The sequence below is a fragment of the Falco peregrinus genome, chromosome 5 (genome assembly GCF_023634155.1).
Source record: "Falco peregrinus isolate bFalPer1 chromosome 5, bFalPer1.pri, whole genome shotgun sequence".
NCBI classification, from domain to species: Eukaryota; Metazoa; Chordata; class Aves; order Falconiformes; family Falconidae; genus Falco; species Falco peregrinus.
This window is the reverse complement of record NC_073725.1, coordinates 45,642,550-45,664,301: the sequence shown is the minus strand read 5'-3', so window position 1 is coordinate 45,664,301 and position 21,752 is coordinate 45,642,550. Positions and strand designations below refer to the sequence as shown.

Genomic DNA, 21,752 nt, shown 5'->3' with positions numbered 1-21,752 from the left:
TGTATAACCTTTTCTTTTGCCGTCTTACATGTGAGAAAGACATATTTCTTAAAGGAAGTGTTACCTGTTTTGAGAACACATTGGAACTGTGTGTATTTGTGGTTGTTTTTTGTGGTATTGGAGGACCAGGGAACCATGTGTTCTCTGTTGGATTAAACTTTTACTCTGAGTTCACTTATGTGTAGGAATCTAGGTCAGTGACCATGGGAGAAAATGATAAGGGTTGAGGGGATATGTCCTTTAGGCACGACACATTTTTTTTGCTTCATCATTTCTCATCAGATAGGTATACCAGGAAAATTATTTTGAGGTACATGTTTGTTGTTGCTTCATTTGACTTTGTCAGCTTCTAGCAAAGTGATTTGAAGCTCTCTATATGGTTAAACTAAGAGTCAGTGGCTTATTATTACTTCATTTAAAAATCATCACTGGAAGAACCTAGTTACTAAAGAAACTAAAGGGCTACTTTGCAGTGAAACCTGCCGCTGTTCTGCAGGTAACGTTTTCTCACTCATCTAGGCAAGGGTTTTTCTTCCATTCTGTAGCCTTAGTGACAAAAGACGCTTTTTCTTCTCTGCTGCCTTTTTAAAAGACCTTATACTTAGTCACATTAAAGTAAGTTCAAACTGTTCCAGGAAAGCTTTTTTTCTCTGAAATTGTAGATTTAACAAGGCAGCTAAGTGATAGCTATATGGGTACAAAAAATAGGGAAAGTAAATGACCCAATACAAGAAATATCACTGTTTTCAAGTGAGTGCAGCATTTTATTATAGCATTTTGAATATCCTGTTGGTGTCTTGGGGTAATTTTAGGGATTAATAACTGTATTCACAATCTTTTTTGCTCTGGCTGATGTCAGCAGTTACTAAAAAAAACCCCACGTTACATGATGGCTGTTGAACCAGTAAAATCAGGTAACATCAGCCTATTTTCTGTTCAGCATATATACCCATCTAGCTGAACTGCTATTTCAGGTGTTGCACATCTTGGCAGATTACCTACAAGTTGAACATTGTTAAATGCAGCTGAAGCAGGCCCTGCTTAGAATAGGCTATCTCCATGCTCTTACTGAAATATTAATAGGTAAGCCCCCTGGTTGGTCTGGTGTTTTTTTCTTTTTTGTTCAATACACATTTAGGCTCCAGAAAATGTAGTTTGGGTAACCCTTACCTTTAAAATGAGACTTACATTTACATAATTTATTTGTGAAGTGTTCTATATGGTAAAAGAACAAAAGACGTGTGAAAAACACTGTATAGCAAATCTGGATGCTGTTCCTAAGTGTCTTTAGAAATAATTTTGAACTTGTGTACTGAACACAAAATAAAGATGAAAATTGATTACCACACCAACTTTAAAATGGCTTGCATGATTGTTTTCAAGAATCGATAGTGCAATATATCAATTATTTATTTGTTCACTGTTGTTCATCTATGAAGACAATATTCAGAACTCAGAGTATACCTGTTTATAGATGGTCAAGAAGACAGTTCTTTATTGATAGCTTGTATTGCAATTACCTGTGACTGTCACTTCAGGATATTTAGCATGTTCAGTATAGGTCTGTGTGTAAATTGATCAAAAGTTTTAAACAGGCTTTGGAGAGCATGCAAGTTGGATGTGTTCGCCTTTTTTTTTGACTGACCTAATAACGGGAAATTATTGATTTGAGATCTACTTTTAACTGGAAATAATAGTATTATTTACAAACATCAATGCTATTTACTGATTTTTACATAATTCTGTTATTGTGTCTTAAGCTGCCAGTGATTCAGGTAGTTCTTTCAGATGCCATCTGATTTTTTATGGATGCTTTCATTGCTGAGAAAAAAGGGTTAAATACAATATTAAAAATAAAGTATGTGTTTTGCATTGCACTTAAGCATCTGTTGTATGTCCTTGTAATTGCATGTAACAGGAAATGAAGCTTTGAGATACTTTGTGCAGAAACCTTGTATGAAGAACTCCTGAGGGAAATGACGCTTGAATCTTTTTTAGTAGCCTGAGATTCTTCAGTCCTTGAACTTGATTGTGTGCATTCTGACTTTGATTTTGAGTATTGAACCTGTAGAGAAACAAACAGGGATCTTCAGTAAGGAATATGGCAAAATAATCTTTGGTTTGTTAGATTTTATATGAAATAAATAAAATAAAAAATTAATTTTTCATTCTCTTGAAATGCAAATGAGTCTACCTGAAAGAGAGATCACCTTAAGGATATGAGCTATTCGTGTATTTGTAACTTGATTACTATCATTTTTGGCTTACAAGGAAAACCTTGTAGGAACACTGCCTTCAGTAACATTCTGGCCTGTGCTAAACATCATCTGGTTCTTGCTTGCTGTCTTGCATTCTTGTTTTATTTGTGTTTTTTAAAACTTCTCTTGTTTCTTTTTAGTCTCCTCTGGCAATTGGTACACTGGTGGATGTGCTGTGGTTGGACATGTCACGGGGTTACTCAGCAGATGTTGACTCTCTTTTTAATTCAGATTATTGTTCATAGTGGTGGCTGAAAGTTGTTACTTAACATGCCCCTCATTTATTATTAATACTGAGTTTTTCTGTTGCTCTGTTGGCAGACCTTGCAGGGGGTCCAAGGTTGGCATGAAGATAACTTTTCCGTTCTGGAATGCTCTTTCAGGAAATAATGATTTGGCTGGGGAGTACTGTTGTTTATCAGTAGCTGTTAGTTCAGCAACTTGCATGAAAGTTAAAAGTTTACATGAAATTACAAGGTCATTAGAGGTTCTCTTCTCACTGCAATCAAATGTTGCATCTCATTTCACAGACCTAGTAAAGTTCTCTGTATGACTGTTAACTTGGGTTACAGTATTTCCATATGTAAACTTAAGTGATCAGTTGTTATACATGCTAAGTAATTACCTTTTGGCTATTTAGGGAGGTTTTTGTCAGAAAAAAGATGCAAGTATATCGTAGACTTGTATTTATCAGTGCTTACATTTAAGCTTGCTGTTTATGTATCTATAACAATAGGTCTTTGGTTATTAACATCTTTTGATGTTGTGTGATACCTGTAGCCGCTTGTGATTGTTCAAAACTTCTGCATCACGCATTGCTTATAAAAAGTTGAGAGGAGATAGAAAAGATTGCAAGGGAATGTTAGATGGGTTGCTGCCTGTCACTGAATGGAGGAAATCATGGTCATTTCATAGAGGCCAGTAATTATTTTTTTATTAGGAGCTATTTCTTTTGCCAGTTTAGTAGGGTGGAAGTGCTATTTGATCCAATTTCTGCTCATGTCATGAGACTGAAAGACTGAGAAGGGACATTTGTTTGTGCAGAACTGGAAAAATAGTTGCAAGTTGAACAGATTGGTGGGGAACACCTCAGTAACAAACCCCATCCTTAGGCTGAAGGATTATGTAACTTTTCCCATAATCTTTGCATTGCTTAGGCTTTAAATTAAAGCAGTTGTCTTGGCAGTTCCACAGTTCTCAATAATTTTTCTTTTATTAGTCATCTAGTTGCACAGTCTTTTTTAGTTTCACACTAACACTTTTAAGACATGAATGATGATGATGGATGAGGACAGACTAGGCCTAGATTGAGTCCTTGATATTTATTATAGTTCTTTCCAAAACCATCTGATAATTCTTCCAGGCTGTTGAGTGGAGCAGAGTCCTGCTGGGCTGCTCTGAGTTCTCTGATTGTCTGGCTACAGAAGTGGCTTCATTTCTTGGCTTGGCTGCAGCACCAAGACCCTTCTCCATTTGTATGTTTTTCTTTGCTGAAGAACAGGGTCACTGGAGGTAGGGAGGCTCATTTCTGAAGCACTAGCTAATATTTTCTTGTCCTCCCTGTTGAATGTATCAAGATGTGGGTTTCCGAGGACAAACTGTAGCATCTGTGTAGAAACGCATCATGTTTTCCATACCTGAATGCAGAATGATCTGCTGGGTTAACTATCTCACCAAGCAGCTGCAACATTTTCCTTATAGTAATGTGTGTTGCTGTCATTGTGGTTAGAGTAGAAATGCTTTTGTCTTCTCTGTAGATGTTGATGGGAGTTGGCTGGGCCCACCTTGCTGATAAGCACTGCAGTTCGACATCCCAGCTGTAAGACTAAAGCAAAAGGGATTATTCTAGAGCAGCCCAGGGAGAAAACCAAGCAGTAAATTGTGGCACGTATCAGCCAGTTTCTGAGCCACAGCAGCAGAGCTACAGGAGGACAAGACGACTATTATTTCTGTTTGAATACCCTTTGAATAGGCTATAGGCTCTGGTATCTAAATTTGTTTCATGCATCATTGAACTAGAATATTCAGAGGAGGGTCATAGGGTTTTGCATGCTTTCTTTGTATGTCTTCTGCCTTTGATTTGAAATGTTGAATGAATGTGGCACTCGCTTTGAAAATTGAAGTGGAAGATTTCATATAAGGCTGAGAGGATAAATATTTTCATAATAATATGTTTCTTGAGTCTTACGTATATAACATTACTGTTAAGAAAAACCCCCAAGATGTCTGTCTTCTGCATGAGAGGAAGGATTGCCATAGAAGTGTGCAAGGAAGCTAGACTTTTTTTACTTGTGTGTTTAGAATTTGCATACTGAAATGTTCAGAGAAAGTAGCAAAAGGTGGAAAAAAATAAAAACTAAAGTTAAAGGGCTGAGCAGAGGGAAAGTGTGTCTTGTTGAAGAAGCCTAACCAATTGCATATGTTCTTCAATTGTGTTTTGTGTGTTTTAAGTGAAGGGATACCAGTTGAGGAAACCATGCCTGCATTGTAAGTGAGGAAAAGAGGAGTTGGGCGTGTAAATGTGTGAGCTATGTGCACCCAGAAACACGTGTTTTGTGTCTAAGTAGAAAGCAAATAAAACACACAAGATACGCACATTTCTTGTGGTTTGAGTGTTTCACTGTTGTACATTGAGTCTCTTAATACCTGACTTCATTTAAGAGTACACCTGTGGTCATATCACATACAGAATTAATGCTGTAAGGGATGCGGCTGATTTTGAAAATTACATGTTCAAGTGCACAGGAATGTTTAGTGGTGAGGGTTGCTGGGTTTGGGTTTTTTTTTAAATTTTTTTGTTGGTGTTTTTTTTTTGTTTTGGTTTGGTTTTTTTTTAGTTATCCAAACTACAACTTCTGTGTATGTCTTCTTAATTTTAGGCATCAAAAAATAAAGATGGAAAAGAGCAGAGTGAAGCTGTGTCACCATCGGAGGAAGAAGAAACTTTCTCTTGGCCTGGTCCCAAAACTGTCGTGCTAAGGAGGACATCTCAGGGTTTTGGCTTCACCTTAAGACACTTCATAGTTTACCCTCCAGAATCTGCAGTTCAGTTTTCTTTTAAAGTAAGTGAAACTAATAATGAAGCACTTTATATATAGTTTTATTATACTTTTCAGGGTCAAAAATACAGCTTGCTTGAAAGTAAATGTATGTATAGATGTGTCCTACACAAATGAAAGATCCCTTGTGTGTAAGGAGGGCAGGCTCACTTATTGCATTGTTTGATAGCCATGCACTGATCTGTTTCAAGAAAATGGAATTGACTGAGTGTGAGTACACCCAAGGTAAAAATATTTGTTTCGGTGGGTAAGACCAGTGGTTATTACATAATACAGAAATACTTATCTATATGGAATTTTTATTCCCAAAGCCAACGTCATTAGTCTGTACACCTTTTAAAGTATAGACTTCAAGGGTGGGAGGCTTGGGGTTTTTTGTTAATTGTTGGGGGTTTTTTTCCTTTTTTTTTTTTTTTTCCTTTTCCGCTATAACAGAAATTTCTCATACCATCATGCTAAGAGAACAGCCTGCAAAAGCATTAGTTTACCATAGTTTCTGAGTATCCTAAAATTAATGCACACTAGAAAGATGGCTTGTGATTCTATGTTATATTCTTTCTGCTGGAAAGAGCAACAATCTGCAATTGTCAAGAGACAAATAAATACAAAATGTATACAGGCCTACATTAAAGGACAACTTTCTTAAATAAAAAAAAGCTCTAAAATATTTTAAGTTAAAACAAGTAGTTCTAAGTGTTAAGCAGCCATCTGGTCTGCCTTGCTCAAAGTTGAAAATTGCTGTAGTACCTGATTCTGAGGAAAAGGTCCATTTAATAGTGATAGAAATTTGAGTAATGAGAGAGTTGTTTTTCCTAGCGAATTAAAATAAGGTTTGCCTATTTTAAAGTCAAGCATGCAAGTTCTCATAATCTGTGGCACCTCTCAGTTTCACTTTTGCTTTTCCAGTTAGGCAGAAGAATAGATGTTTATCAAGATGGGGAATAGGTATTGAAGCTTCATGCTCCTTCCAGATATCTAATTGACTTGTGTCTCTGCAGGAGTCTTTCATTTTTGCCTGTGCTCAGTGGCTTTGAAGCAGGAAAAGCTTTTCAGGAGAAAGTTGGCACATTTTTTTTGCTTAACTTCAGCTGTTCAGCTGGCCCTTGAGTGCCCAAATTTTTTCCCCTTGACAAGGAGTCACTGAAGCTAACCGGAAGTTAGGCTGTTAGCAGGATCAGGTGATCCCAACATGTCTGTCCTTCAAAACAGGTTACAGAGAGTCAGCCAAGAGTCAGTCTCGAGTTGAATTCCAATGTGGAACAGGGGAAGGAGGGTGGGGAAGCCTTAACTGAGCAGAACAAATTACACACGCATGTTAGCATGTCACAACAACAACCCCTATTCACAGTGAGGGTTAAAGTAAACAACATAAGCAGCAATAATCTCCTTAATGAAGTGACTGGATGGGTTTCTTTCCGAATGTATTACTAGATGTCTCTGAGGGGTTGATATATTTTTTCACATGCAGAAGAAGATACCTTCTCTGATATGTTAGAATCTGGTTAATTCATTCTCATTTCTGTCTGTTTTTTGAAAAGGTTATAATGAGATTGTTAGGAAGTTGTAATACCTTTATTCAGGCATTCAGTTACATCTAAAGACGGTAAGTTTCATTTGAACAGAGCCCTAGTCAGTACTTGCAGAAGTTAACCAGAACTGTTACTTTCTTTTTTTATATAATTTTTCTTTACATGTCTGTGAGGTGTAGAAAAAAAGAACAGATCTTCACAATTATTACTCCTGCATCTTCATAAAGTGGCTTTTATAGAAGTCTATGTACCAAGTTATAGTACCAAAGAATGAAATTCACCTATTGTCAGCCGGATTCTAGTATGAGGCAAACCTGATTTCTGTGCTGTTCTTATTTGACCAAAGAGAGTAGTACTGGTTACTAGCTAATTACAGTAACTACAGTTTCTCTTTGTTGATTTAAAGTTCAAGTATCACTCCTCTCTCTTTCCTCCTTGGTGAAAATTTTAAGGGCCTCGGAAGGCAGAGAGATTTTGTTTTGCACACCTTAGAGATAATATAATAATGGTAACTATGATTTGGTTTTCTGACTGCCTTGGATCTTGTAGTAGCCTTCTTCACACTTGAGAAAGCATGCAGTTACCTCTGGTGTAAGGTAGAGATTACAGCTGGAAGTTAAAGATGCCATTGACGTAACAGCCTGTTACTCAATCCCCTAATAGTTCTGCAGACCCATAGTCCTTTTGTTACCACAAGTGTCAGCCTCACTCTAGGTCAGCGCAGAGGTCTTTTTTTACCCCAAGGAAGGCTTTGTGTTCTAGCTCCATAGATTTCTTTCAAGGTAAGCTTACCCTAATATTTCTGAATCTTACTGCAAGTCAACATAAACTAGTAGAGGTATTGAAAATAAAGGAAAGCATCTGAAAGAGCTTTACCATAAACAGTCTTTCAACATTCCTTGTGGATATATATGATTTTGGTTTTTTTTAATACTTACTTTTGGTTCCAATTCAGCAATATGTAGTGAAAATTTCTTCATTAAAATTTCTGCTTCTGTTGCTTGCAGTTTGTATGTGTTTGAAAAGCTGTTGACAGGTCAGGTGGGATACTCTGGGGAGAAGGGTCAAGACTCCTCACATGGGAGGAACAGTGAGCTCTAGGACAGAGATCATAATGCCTGTAGTCTGCAGGGTGTGGTAAAGATCATGTAACAGCTGGATATTCCATAGGAGTGGGAAGAAAAGCTTTCAGCAGGCTGGAGAAGGCTGCAACTTGGAAAGCCACTGAGGTAAATTTTCTTACAAGCAAAGAACTCTACCCCACAGGATGTATTGAGTGGAGAAGAGAGAGTGTTACTTTATAAAAATCTTTAATAATACGTTCTCTGCCTAAGTGCATTTGAGTTGTTGGATTTTTATTTAGATTTTAATTTCCGTGTTCTAGTTGCTCGTCTAGTAAAACCTGTGTTCAGTTGAAAAGCCTTTTTTAGTTGTCCTGAGGAGCTTGCTACAAGGAAGAGGTCTAAACAGATCTGCCTCAAAGCTCTGGCTGACCAGGAGCCCCAGAACACGCTGGTCTTTTAATATATTAACACCTAATAGTATCTGCCTTATCTTCAGTTCTTCAGGTGTTTTGTTTTGGGGTTTTTTTTTTTTTGGAGGGGGGACAGTTTGGTGACATCTTCCCTTAACATTTCACAGACTGGAGGCACACCTTACCCTTGGTATTCAATAAGGAGGGAGCTGTGAGCCTTCTCCTGTACACTTCTGAGTAACAGGAGCACCAGCTTAACATGTCACTTGGGTCACTTTTGTGCAGAAGCAGTTTACCATCAAACACATGAAGTTGTAGGCATCTGGTCCATTTCATGGATGTCTCTAAATGTTGCAAAACTTCAACAAGGGTTTCTTTTGTTCCAGTGCTGATCAGAAAAACCCAATAGTGCTAAACTTTCATTTTATTTTTAATGATGCTACTGATTTTTTCTGAAAAGAAAGAACTGTTTAGAACCTGAGTAAAATAGGTGGAATTGTGATAACCAAGAGGCTGCGGGTTTAGTGAGGCTAAGTTGCAGATACTGCTAGTCCTAAGTGCACAAACCTGATGTCTGCCTTTCATAGACTTTCACTGTCATCGATGTGAAACTACAGTTCCTGGTCAGGTAGCAGGGCTCTAGCTGGTATTGTGGGCCACCTGTGTTAGATGTGAAACTCACTTGTGTAACAACTGAAACAGCAGGGTGAACTTCAAGGATAAAACTTGATACTTTAGGGACAAGATGACAGTGACTGCCCAACTGCGGATGAGAGGCATCCATAAAACTTTGGTTTCTCCATTTAGATTTACATCTGACTGGAAAAGAGGCCTTACTTGCTGTTGTTGAAATGATTGAATGGGATTGGTTATAATAAATTCAGGGAGTATCTCTGCATATTTTAATACTGAATACTACAATGTTATATTTACTTTATTTACATTGTATTATATATTTTATATTTTTATATTATTTAAAATTTATTTCATTTAGCAGCCAGTATGTACATGGTACTGCAGGTCTAGGTCAAATTCAGGGTATTGTGCTAAGTTCTAGTATCTTCTCTTGGTTCCTGCGTGAAAATGCTAATAACTGCAAATCAAGGAATTCTTTCTTGCTGTAGTTGTTATTAGTTAAATAATTTATAAACATGATAGATAACCTTTATGGAAGAAAGTGTTGTTTGGTAGATCTGTTGAGAGGGACAGCCCTGTGTGAAGGACGATGTGAAAGATGATCTTGGAAACTGAGGCTGCAGTTCAGCACATTTAATTTTGGCAAAAGTACTTGGCTGTGCTTGTGTGGGGCCACACACTCAAACTGAACGTAGCTGTACGTTCAGCAATGACCCATTATGTGTCCTCCATTATACCTCCTTCCGTTAGGAAAGTGAATAGGGAGTGTGTGGAAGACTTCTTAAGCTAGCATTGCAAAAGGCCGATGTTAAATTTTGCTTTTAGCATCAGATGTTTATTAGGATTTGTTGGCCAGCAACATGCTTTTTTTGCATGTGAAGTTCATTATCCAAATTAAATCAGTCTGAAAAACAAGTAAATGATAAAAGAAGACCACCTGTTCTGGTATGGAAGCAGCATATACTACCATGTTGCAATGTGTTAAGAGGTAAATGTAGGAAGGAAAGCTAATTCCAAAACATTTCTGTTACAAAAGCATTTCGTTTTTAAAGGCCTGAGCTCATTGGCTTGATACCATGAAAACTGATGTTTTGCAGCTGTCTTATAACAGAGCTTTGCATACCCAGTGACAAACCCACTACATAATTTCATAAATGATGGCAATTATATATTAGCTAACTTTACACTTCCGTAATTTTTTTGTTTTATAGCATCAAACCAGATAGCCTCCCTACGTGTAACCCATATTTTCCAGACTATAAGCTTTAATATTCAAAGTGCTAAAGATGTTTTTTCACTTGACAGATAGAGTGGAAACTACAGGCATGCAGATGTTAGCTGTGTCGGAATCTTTGCTGCTGATCATAGTTCAACTGGCTGTTACAAGGCTTCGAGGGATATGATTGATTTTAACAGTACTTGTGTACTAGTGTAGTGTTTTTACCGAAGTATAGAGCAGATGGGACTGTACAGCTTAAGGATATGTTGTTTGCTGCTCTCAGAGTTTGGGTGGTAATGATAATTATCATGGCTTTCTAAAAGTAGAATGAGTACCAGATCTCTTAATTCAGTGTTTTAGGGGTTTCTTTGGTTGTTTTTTTCTTAGTTACAGTTACCTTTCTGTAGCATCTTACAAAGCTCCAGCAGGATTTCTGTATGTCTCACAAGAGATGTATTGCATCTAGGAGAGATTTGTCTCATACTCATCATTACTTGGCTTTGAATCCTTAGATGATTAAAGTACAACCTCTCCTGCCTCACTTTCAGGGTGGAAACGTGCTTGCAGCAGCACACAGTGCAGCATTAGGCTTCGTGGCAGTGTGTTGAGGGTTTTGGTACATTTGTTTTCAGATAATGCTGTTCTTTTGTTTCTGTGGGGATTTCATGGAACTGTGCTTAGCTGTGGGTTTTGGTTTATTGTTGTTTTTTCTTAAACGTGTATTACATTACATTCTCAAAATGAAAGCTTTAATTCTGTACAGTTGAATAGTTGTGAAAAGTACGAGGTATCAGAATGCAGACTTACCTTACAGGTTTATTTCCAGTCTTAATGGCTTATAGTTGCCTATCTATTTTTTCCCATTTATTGCATTTTTAATATGCACTCTTTCTTTTTTCCTTAGGATGAAGAGAATGGGAATAGACAAGGTATGTCTTGTTTTTATTCTTTCACAGATCCAAATATGTTGAACACTCCTCTTCAGCTGAGTAGTACGCTTCAATAGCTACCCAGAAGTTTGAAATGTAAAATCAGTTCAGTGTGACCATCAAGCTCATTGGATTTCGTGGCATTGGAGTAGAAGAAAGAAAATACCTGTCTTTCAGCTTTACCTGTTTAGTGTAGGTGTTTGTGTGTCCACTAAGTTAATTAAAGTATCACTTCTGTGCTGTGTTTATCACCTTGTCATTTATATGACAAGAAGAAACAAAACCAGCTGTGTTACCTTTTTAGTGCCAAAGTTTCACACTTTCTTGATTTGATCTGCATGGAAGACCCACAGTTACCTGTGCAAAGTACTACTATAAAGCGTTTGAGTCTTACGGGTATACCTGTATGCGTCCATTAAAACAAAGAAAGTGCTGAAGTGCTGTACAGTGTATCTGAGGGCAGCTAGTATGAAATTTGAATTTTATTGCAAGTTACTGTAATAAAACCAACACATAAGTATATAAGCCTAGTATTTGTAGTGATGGTAAAAAGTATCCATAAGTGGTATACAACTGTTTTAAAAATAGAAGATAAAAAAGGTTATTCCTGTTAGTTTCATGATAATTTCTTCAGCATTTAACAGTACTGATCTAACTTACTTCATTTTTGGTACTTGTGTACATTTTAAGAGATCCATGAAACATGCTTCAGGTGACTTAAGATAAGATGTGTGAGTAAAATTCTTGCACTTGATTTAGGAGGGATGAAAGAATTACTTATTTCTAGATTATGCCTGTCACTTCCCTTCAATTTTCATGGTTTTCTCCCTCTCACATTGCCTGTGTCTGCTCTCTTTCTTAATTTACTAATTAACTTATTTTTTAATAATTTTTAAACTTCTTGCTGATATCTTACTGTTTCCTTAGAAGGGTGAAAATTGTGTTGATGTAGGTAAGGAAATTGGGGTTTCAGGTTGAGAGCCCAGTCCCACTTTCTGTTTTTCGCAGTCTGTCGTTACGGTGGTGTACTCGGAGGCGGTGGGATTAGCTGTGTTGCCAGTGTGATGTGCAGGGTTTGTGCTTCATGTGGTGACACAGGGCAGCGTGCCGAGGACTGGCCTCCTCAGAGGTGGTGGTACCTTTGCTGGGAGACAGCATAGAGTGAATGCTTGTTCTACTGGTGAGTTACCACTTGCTTGACACTCACTGTATTAGAGAAGGTACCCACTGTCAATGTGCTTCTAAAAATCTCCTTCAGTTCGAAGACATAGAACATGCCTGGACGTTTGTTTCAGTTTTTTGGTGTAACTGGTGTGTTAGAAGCATTCTGGGAAATACGAATTTTCTTGAACTCTTTTATTTTTCTCTTGGGAATGAATTAATCCATTTCATCCTCTTTGTATGCTTTGATAGATCAGAGGGCACAAAGTGCTCTGGAAAGATAGTATTCTCATTAGCAGGAGAGAAGGTTGGACTTGTACTTCTTTCAGGAGAGAGATGACTGTGAGGTGGAGGGTGTAGGTGTTGGCAGAACTTAACCTGCCAGTTTTGTGTGTTACACCTTTAAAACCAACAAAATAGGATGATGTCTGTAAGACATTTTCCTCCAACATTCGGTGTGATCTTGGGGGGCAGGGAGAGGGGATGAAGCTGTTTCGATTTACATTGCTACAAGTTGTTCCTGTTCCCAAATGATGCAAGTAGGGAGCTTGTGAGGAGAAAATCAGGAAAAGGGTATCTCATTTTTCACGTTCACAAACATCACGTTAATTTAGCCAAAGCAGGCATGCCAGAAATTCCGTGAAGGATTATCACAAGGATTCTTAAAGTAATTAACACTGGAAAATGAGACGGGAGCCGCTCTGACGCTGTGTGCTGGGCTGCTGGCGGGGGTCCCTGGCGGCTGGAGCACCGGTTGCTCCAGCGGCGTGAGGACGAGCGGGCTGCTGGGCACGGCGCCCTGCCTGCCTGGCGTGCGGAGGCGCCATCTAGTGGCGGTTCTCATGTATTGTCCTTCAAACTTAATTGGAAACCGTGCCTCTGAAGCTGTCTTAATTAGCAATGAAAATTTCTTAATGATAAACGTTTCTCTTTTGAGGTTTGTCGAGGATAATCCACTTGAGCTTTCCCCGCTCAAAGAATAATCTAAGGGGATTCAGGAGATTAAAGCCTTTCATTTTTGTGAAGCAGTCTGTGCCAATGCAAAATTGTATTATTTTCTTCAATCAATTTTGAATGAAGATTTCTAATTACCTGCATGTTCTGCTTTGTCCTTTTCACACGTTAAACTTACCTTTAAAAGCTGAGATTTTTATGAGGTTCAGCATTTACAGATTTGAGTAGGTGAGTGTGGAGAAAAGCATCTCTATTGCTATTGCCTTTTATTGAAAGCACTGGAATACTTTTTTCAAAGGAGTGGAGTACCTAATTAAGTCTAGAGGGCAGAAGATAAAAGCATGTACCAGGTATGATGTATTCTAACAGTGAAAGAAATATTTTTATATGGTTTTATATTCTAGCATAGAATTTGAGTGCAACTTTTTGAGTGTATATTTAAATCATGCTCCTGGCTTGCATTCATCTTGCTTTTGATGAGCAGTAAGATTTCAAAGCATTTAGAATAAAAGGTAATGCAAATTTGTCCAGGAAAGCTCTAAACTGGGAATTATACAGGAGGGAGATGATGGCCAATAAGCAAGTGAGAAAGTAGAGACCCCTCACTGTCAACAGCTGGGACAGAAGGGAGGACCACCATACCTCAAGTGTATGCACATAAGTAGGAGAATGCCTGTGGGACAATATGATGGGGGAAGTTCTCATGCCTTTTTTGAGGGCCTCTCTGGAGCCCCTGTGCAGTCATGCATGCAGCACAGGGGCAACAGGCAGGAGGAACTGGACATCTGCATGCAGTTGCAGGGCTATGATCTCATTGGCGTCACAGGGGCGTGGTGGGATAGCTCATGGCAATGGGCTGGAGTGCTGCAGTGGATGCGTACAGGCGCTTTGGGAGGGACAAGCTGGGAGAGCACTGGGGTTGATTTGCTTTTGTTGTCAAGTGGTGAGAGAACAGCAGGGATGTGCGGAGCTCTGGCTTAGGATGGATGGGGAGCCAGTTTAGAATTTCTCGTTGGGATTTGCAGGCAGACCTATGTGGGCGATGTTTTGGTGGGTGTCTGCTATGGACTGCATGATCAGGGAAGATGTAGATGAGGCTTTCTTCAGATAAGTGGTGGAAGCTTCATGTGTGCAGGTCCTGCTCCTTACAGGGGACTTTAGCACCCTGTTATCTGCTGGAAGAGCATCACAGCAGTTTTACTCTAAATATTTTGTAGTTATTATTTGAAATATTTCTGTTCTTTCCTACTTTCACTGCTCCAGATGGTTGACCTTAAGCTAAGCTATTAATAATGCTTTTCTGACAGATGCACTTTTATCAGAAGATGCAGATCTTTCTCAGTGGATTCCTTGGTTGCTGACTAAAACTTTATCAGCTGCTACTGTTTTCTCAAGGATTTCTGACCGGTAGTTGGAGAATGACTGACCAGCCTGTGATAACCTGGAATATTTCTTTCATATGTTTTGAGGAGGATGGTATGCCATCAGTATTCTCCATGTTTTCTGAAGCTGCCCTGTTTCAAATTTCTATTTAAGAAGTATCTCACAGGCAGAAGTGTCTAAGGGGAGAGCATTGTAGGAATATGTGGAGACAAGCTGAAAAACCCTATTAAAAATAGTAGTATTTTATATTAAAAACTTGCACTGTCAACATGTGGCGAGTGGTGCTGGGAAAAACCATATCCAGTGTTGTGCGGTTTCCATGCCATTTCACTGTCCACTTAATAGGGTGAATATGTTGTTGTCCTTCAAAGACTTCTTGAAGCTGTAGTTGGCAAAATACAAGTTTAGTACATATTTAGTGGGTTGGTTGTTTCTTGTATTTTGTGCTCCTTACTGAAGCTTACATAATGCCTCGAGTCTTTGATGCTTCATTTCTTTAAACATTCTTTAAACAAAAAAGGTGTTGATTTCTGTAATGTAGTTTGTGTTCTCAGGATTTAATTTAATCCCAGTTTTTTTAACATCATTGTCTATCAGTTCAGTCTGTTATGAAATAAACTAATTGTGCCTATGATGATGGGAACAAGGTAGATAAGGAACAAGAGAATGAATGTGACAGCAAATATTTGGAAAGGTCATAGATTGCTGGGGTAGTATGGTCTAAGACAGGGGTCCTCAAACTGTTTAACCAGGGGGCCGGCGCGTGGATGCAGTGGCAGGCAGTCATCTGCAGCTGCTTGGTTTCCCCCCCCAGCCCCCGGCGGGGGGGGTCTGAAAATACCCGGGGCCGGATTGAGGACCCTGGGGGGCCGTAGTTTGAGGACCTCTGGTCTAGGATATATGGTAGCTGAATTAGGAGCAAGAGAGGAGGTATGTAACACTAATGCTTTAGGATAGTACCACAGTAAATTGTCCTTTTTTGTGGATTTTTAATCAAGCTTAATTTTTTTAACACTAAATGTTGAGAATGCTAAAAATGCTTGTTTAGTTTTCCACTGGGACCAGAGCCTCATGATTCCATGTTCCCTTAAAGTACATCCAGAATGTCTAGCAGAGGGGCCTTCCAACTTGTCACATGTATAATGTTCCTCAGTGACTGCTGTGGAGTTCAAATAATCCTTGACTTTCAATAAAAAATGAAGAGCTGCACAAGTGTAATTTCCATGAGTTTAAGGGAGAGTCTGTAGGTTCACTGCAACAGATATAAATTGAATGGCTCTATGTTTGTGTAAGAACTAAAGTAAATCCTCTAGACTGTTTAATTGTAGGTTAAGTTTTAAACTTTAAAAGGTTTCATTTTAGTTTTGAGAGAATTGAAAAAACTTGTCCTAATATTGGCAGATAGCACAACAGGAAAACACAGTTTTAGAGAGTTTGTAATTAAGAGTTGAAACTGTGTTATATTTTTTCAATAACAATGCTAGATGATTTTCTCTCCTCCCACGCCACCATGAAGATGGAGTTGAGTTTGTATTAGTCAAATGGTTTAAGAAAAGAGTAAGCAAAAGAAGAAATAGCATCTTTGAGTTGCCTAATCAAAGTACCAGAGGTGCTTTGAGTAGTAAGGACAGCGTATTTTCCCTGTATGACAGAGCTGAGTCATTTAACAGAGAAACAGCTGGCATTTAATAGGGCTATTTTGCTTGTTACCATCCACTTTTTAGAGGCTCATCCTTGGCACTGTATTTTGGTTAGTGCTATTTAGTTGAGTTAATTTGTGCTTGACAGTGGGTGAAATAAGCTCTGTCAGGGCTGGACTGGGACCTTTGGGCTTCTTTTCTGCAGTGGGTTACTAGTGGAGAAATGCTTACTATGTATGAAATTCAGTTTGCAGATTATAAAGTCCAGAATTATCTTTAACTGGACTCCTATCAGTCAAATGTAATCCTGACAGTTTTGTGATTTATGTTTAACTAAATGAAGTCTCTGTTAATAAATGCTCTACTTTCAGCAGTCTCTTTCTGTGTAGGTTGGGAAATGTTTAGCAGATTTTTGATTCAGTAATCATTTAGAAGCATTTGTCCCACTGTATCTGTAGATATTTCTCCACCTTTTGCCTGAAGGATGTCCCATGAATCAGTGTCACTTGTTATTGTTGATCCAAAAGAGTTCAAATGCCTTGGATATCCAAAAACATACTTCTAGATTTTCATGTTCAAGAGGAACGTTCCTCCCTCTTGAGTCAGAGAAAGATGTACGTAAGAGCCTGTCCTATTTTAGTAATTTGTGGAGTTTCACAGGGCTGGTGATTCTTTAGTATAAAAGTGAAAGTCATCCTTTTGCTGTCTCCCGAGTGTAGGGCTAGGAGTAAAAAATATTCTGCATAAAGTTAGCAAGACTCTGTAGCCTTTATTCAGCTCCTGGGCTAGGAGGATTTCTTAGCGCAGTTCACCTGCCCTGAGCAAAAGATTTTCTTTCCTTTTTTTTCTCTTTTTTTTTTTTTTTTCCCTTCCCTCTAGCAAGAGGAGAAATGGCATGTGTTTAAGCAGCAGATTCTTAGGAGAGAGACTGTAAGAAAGTCTGTGTTACACTGTGTCCCAAAACGCTTGCTGGTTTGTGCTCAGCAGGTTAAAAAGAAAGGAAGAGCTAGGTCAGCAATAGTACTTAGGTGTGGGTGGTTTTGTTTTGTTTGGGTGGTTTTTTCCTCTTCAGAACGTAAAGGTTCTTTGTCAAAGAGGTGTCCTTTGTGTACTCTTTATGACTCAGATGTTTTTATCTGGCTGTTTTATATAAGAAGGTTAATGACTACAGAGAAGTGATGTGCTTGTTGGTATCTTGTAGTGTGTTGGTAGATTTGATAATATGTTAGGCCATGTAATTTTGTTTTCCAGATAAATCGGAAAGCAGTATAGTAATACTGTCTGGTCTGCAAAGAGTAGCTTAAAAACTAATTCAAGGTTACTGCGTTTGATACAATACAAGTTAAGTTCCTTGTAGAAGCTGTATTCCAAACTAGCATTTTAAGGGATTAAGCTAGAATTGGCACCTAGATAAAATTAATCTCTGTGTCAAGTTTTCGGAAGTTAGAAGTTTTGCTGTATGTGACCCTCTCTAAATGTAAGTCAATTATCAATGTTAACAAATCTTAATTCTACTGTTCTATTTAAAAGTAGGTGGTGTGTTGTTTTTTTTTTAATATTCCCTTTTATCAGGGAGAAAGAGCATATTAGAATCTTACTACACTGCAAATCAGATGGTTGTGCTAGTGCAGCATCCTCCCCTCTGCCACTTCTGGCTTCTCAAATGTTTTCCAGGAAAGCTTCCTTGCAACTACAGTGGGAAACTTTTTTTATTATTTCCCCATCAGGTTGTGAACATGGTATTGATTTGTAGTGTGTTTAGTAGATCCAGGTAGTATAAATATTAGATAATGATTATAAATATATGTATTATGAATGAAGTATTTAATTTTATTTTACATTAATTTGAACAACAGTTGAAACGACACTACTCCTTTAATTTTATACGTTCTACTATGATCTCACTGGTTATTGAAAGTAGCAGTTACATTTTTGGTTGAAAATTGCTGCATTAATTATATCTGCATATGATTATGAAAAATGTATATGTTGGCTAGGAAGAATCTTGTGACTACTTTTCTGTATTTGTCTTGCATTTGATTTACAGCTGTTTGTGCTTCTTCAGACTTTTTTTTAACTTTGGTTCATTTGAATAGCATCACTTAAGGGAATGGTTACATGGCAAGGAATATTTCAGTCGTTCTGTTAGTGAAACCAGCTGGACAATGACTTGGTTTAATTTATCCTGACTGGTGGCCATTTACTTATCCTGGAGATTTCTGTGTGTTTACAAGACTGGTAAAGGAAAGGACAACTTTATGGTCTGTTTTTCAGTTTCCAGTCACCGAACTTGTGTACTTAGCAACTTTGTATGCTTCTGTTTCTTTTATTGCCCTTACATGAGATTATACCTCTGTTTATAGCTACGCTTGTGGAGAAATGAAGTAAATATCAAATTTGTTGTTCACAGAAGTTGTGCTTTTCATCTGTGATGCTTCCTTGCACAGTGTGAGTGTGTACCTGGAAGCTCACACTTTCACCTGTTCTTTGTGTATGATGTCTTGTTTTTCATTGCAGTTGAAGATTTGGGAGAAACTGTCTTACTTGGTAGTAGCTTGCAATGTAATGCTCAGTTATAACGTTTACAAACGTATGGAGAAGGGAGGAGGCAAAGTGATGTACAGTAATGAGCACTGGAAAATAAAGGGTGTATGTCTGACAGACTAGTAGTGTGAGCTGCTTTACTGTTCTTTGTTGTATCACCTTGTAAAGAATTGTTGGCATGTTCCAGAAAATTAGGCTTTCCAATATTAGAAAGGAAAATTGTGAATCCAGTCTGACACTATGTAGTGCAGAGCTGGAGAACTTACTGTCAAAATTCCAGTGTGATAATCTGCTCTAGAGGGTGATTTTGGAAGGAGGGAAGTTTAGACTCAGTTTTTGACAGCATCTTGCTTTTACCTGATGATTGGGTGCAGACAGGACCCACTGGAGATTTAGGCACAATTAAATTGAAATGTACTGATTGTTAAATTTTGAGACGTGAAGTAAGTTACTAGATTTTCCATTTTACTTGGCATTTATTTCTGTAATGATTGAGTGCGTATCTACAAGATTTATTCCCCAAGAGCTGGTCTGGATAAAGTATCCTTGGCTGCTACTGTCTGAAAACATTGTTTAATTTTGTTTGAGCTTCTAACTCAAAATATAAACATACACTTTGAGGCTATATATTCAAGGAAGTTCATTTATATGTTACTGACGGAAAAAAGATTTGGTTTGTATCCAAGTGTGTAAAAGACAAAGGAGAAATAAAGAGCATATATTCATCTACCAAAGCTTGGGTATGCTAGGTTTTCTTCTTGTCTTTACTTGTATTTGGATATTACCGAGCTGTAAAATTAACCTGCAAATGTAAACAACATTTTAAACCTGTCATCCAAATTTTTTATTCCTAAATTGATCCTTATCTTTAGGGTTGGGGTTCATCTTTTGAGGAAAAAGAAGGACTGTTCAACATAGCCTCCTTTTGCATGTAGGAGAAAGAACCAAGTCTAGCGGATAATCAGCTTTCTGAACTGGTCCATAAAATAGCTGTAAAAGCCTGAAGTGAGTGCTTATATTGGTGTAGTTGACAGGCTGCTCAGAAATCAGAATGTTCAGAGAAGCCTTCAGAGACTGAAGGCCATAAATTGGTACAGTTGTCCCCTCTTACTCAGAAGTGGGGGAGTGTATCAAAGGTATTCTATGTTGGATATTGAGTGGGAGTAACCTTATAGGTTTGACCTCTTGCTTTGTGTGTTCAGGTATGGACAAGGGATCAAGTAGCATTTGAGTGTTAGGCAAACTAGTAGTAGGCCACTAACATTTTTTGATGAGCATTTTCTAAAGGAAGCTGAGGTAGCTCCTTGGTGTTGGGTTGTAAGTATCAGATATTAAGTGTTACAAATTAGATGTGCCATGGGAGGTGCATTATTTTTATTTTTCTTGTCACTTTCGAGATTGTGTGGCAATCTCAGTGGTAACACCGATAAGGATGTTTGGTGGTCTTCCTCCTTCCAGCCTCACTCTTGGAAGTGGCTGAAGCCACCTTTTGCTTATGGCATCTGGGTAAATTATTCTTGGAGCTTGTCTAAACTTGCTGAAACACTCCGGCCTTTTAAAGGATGAGAGCCAGTTCAGTGTCTATTTAAATTGGCAGATTAAAAATGACAGATAGTAGCTTTGGTTCATAAAGAGCATTTTGTGTGTCTTGTAGCTGTGGTCTGCTAATCAAATTTTAAAGTATTTGGGGACTGAGTTGCCAGCTGGAGTTTCTTGATTTATAATTTGGGTGCTTTGGACATAGCAATCATCTGATTCTATCAAATCAACTTTCTGATTATTCTGTATCCACCTGGAGTTATTTTGAGCAAGGCTATTAGAGCCATTTGAGTAAGTGTTCTGTTGAACTGTTTTGTGGTAAAATGGCTGGACACTGAGGATCTGAGAATGAAGGCACTGGGCTAAACTTGTATTGGTAAAATGTGAATCAGAGTTGGAGGGAAGTCTGGTTTTGTGCAGTTAATTGAAATGCTTCAAGTAATGAGCTTTTCCTCACAATGGAAGCTGAACCAAAAAAGGGGCATGGGGAGCAATTATTTATATTCAATAAATAATACTGTAGGTTGGTAAACATGGCCACATGGGATATTTGAAGCTGTAGCAAAAGTACGTCCAAAAGCAATGTCATTTGTGCCTAGGTCAAAGATTAGTCATTAGAGAAGTGATTAGAACCTAATACTCCAGTTTCAAGGAGTGTTTCTTTCATCAGCAGTGCCAGTTTTAAGCAATCCCTTTATTCTCTCCTGCTGTTCCTTGTTTTCTGTAGTTTTTACCACCCACCAAGGTTTCCTAGTAAACTGGAACTCAGACCTGACTTGTTTTCAGTCCACGTCAGTTCCCTGGGCTGGCTCACATAGCCTCCAAAAGGTAGCATTTCCACCGCTGAGAGCGTGGTACAGGAGTAGTAACTGGTGACAGGGGCTGGGAGAGACCAAGCCAACCCTGGTACGGTAAAAGCTTGTCCAACTGTAACCTGTGAGGTTCTGCTACTGGTTCTGTGAGCACTCATGTTTTGCACATGTAGGACAGGGGTGTCAGAAGAGACTGGTAAAACTGTAGAACAAATTAACTTCAGTGCAGTGTTCTGGCAGACCAGAAATAAAAGTTTCAGGTTTTATTTTTAGGTGTGGGGTTTTGGGTGCTTTTTGTGTTTGTTTGGGGCTTTTTTTGCTTGTTTTGGGAGTTTGTGTTGTGGTGGTTCTGTTTTGCTTTTTTTTTTTTTGATCCCCCACTCACTGGCATAAAATTACACTGGTGAAGCTGTGTAGAAGCTGTAAAATGGCTTATTCCAGCTACATACAGATGGAGCTCAGGACAGCATCACTGTATTTTAGCCTCCAGTATAACTGTGGAGTTTTTTGTGTTGAGGTTTTGTTTGTGAGGGTTTGGGTTGTGTGTGTTGTGTGATGTTTGGGGTTTTTTTGTTTTACTGCACTCCCCCCATCTTGCTATTCAGAAGCAGTTGG

The 21,752-nt window shown here is 38.4% G+C and overlaps 1 protein-coding gene across 6 annotated transcripts in view; it reads left to right on the top strand.

The window, feature by feature from the left end:
* The window catches only part of ARHGAP21 (Rho GTPase activating protein 21), a 119,036-nt gene that overhangs the window by 46,070 nt on the left and 51,214 nt on the right, over window positions 1–21,752 (top strand). For all 6 annotated transcript variants that reach the window (XM_055805115.1, XM_055805114.1, XM_055805116.1 and 3 more), the window contains 2 exons: window positions 5,138–5,320; window positions 11,080–11,104. In XM_055805115.1, coding sequence (XP_055661090.1) covers window positions 5,138–5,320; window positions 11,080–11,104 — 208 coding nt within the window. The remainder of the gene's footprint in view (window positions 1–5,137; window positions 5,321–11,079; window positions 11,105–21,752) is intronic.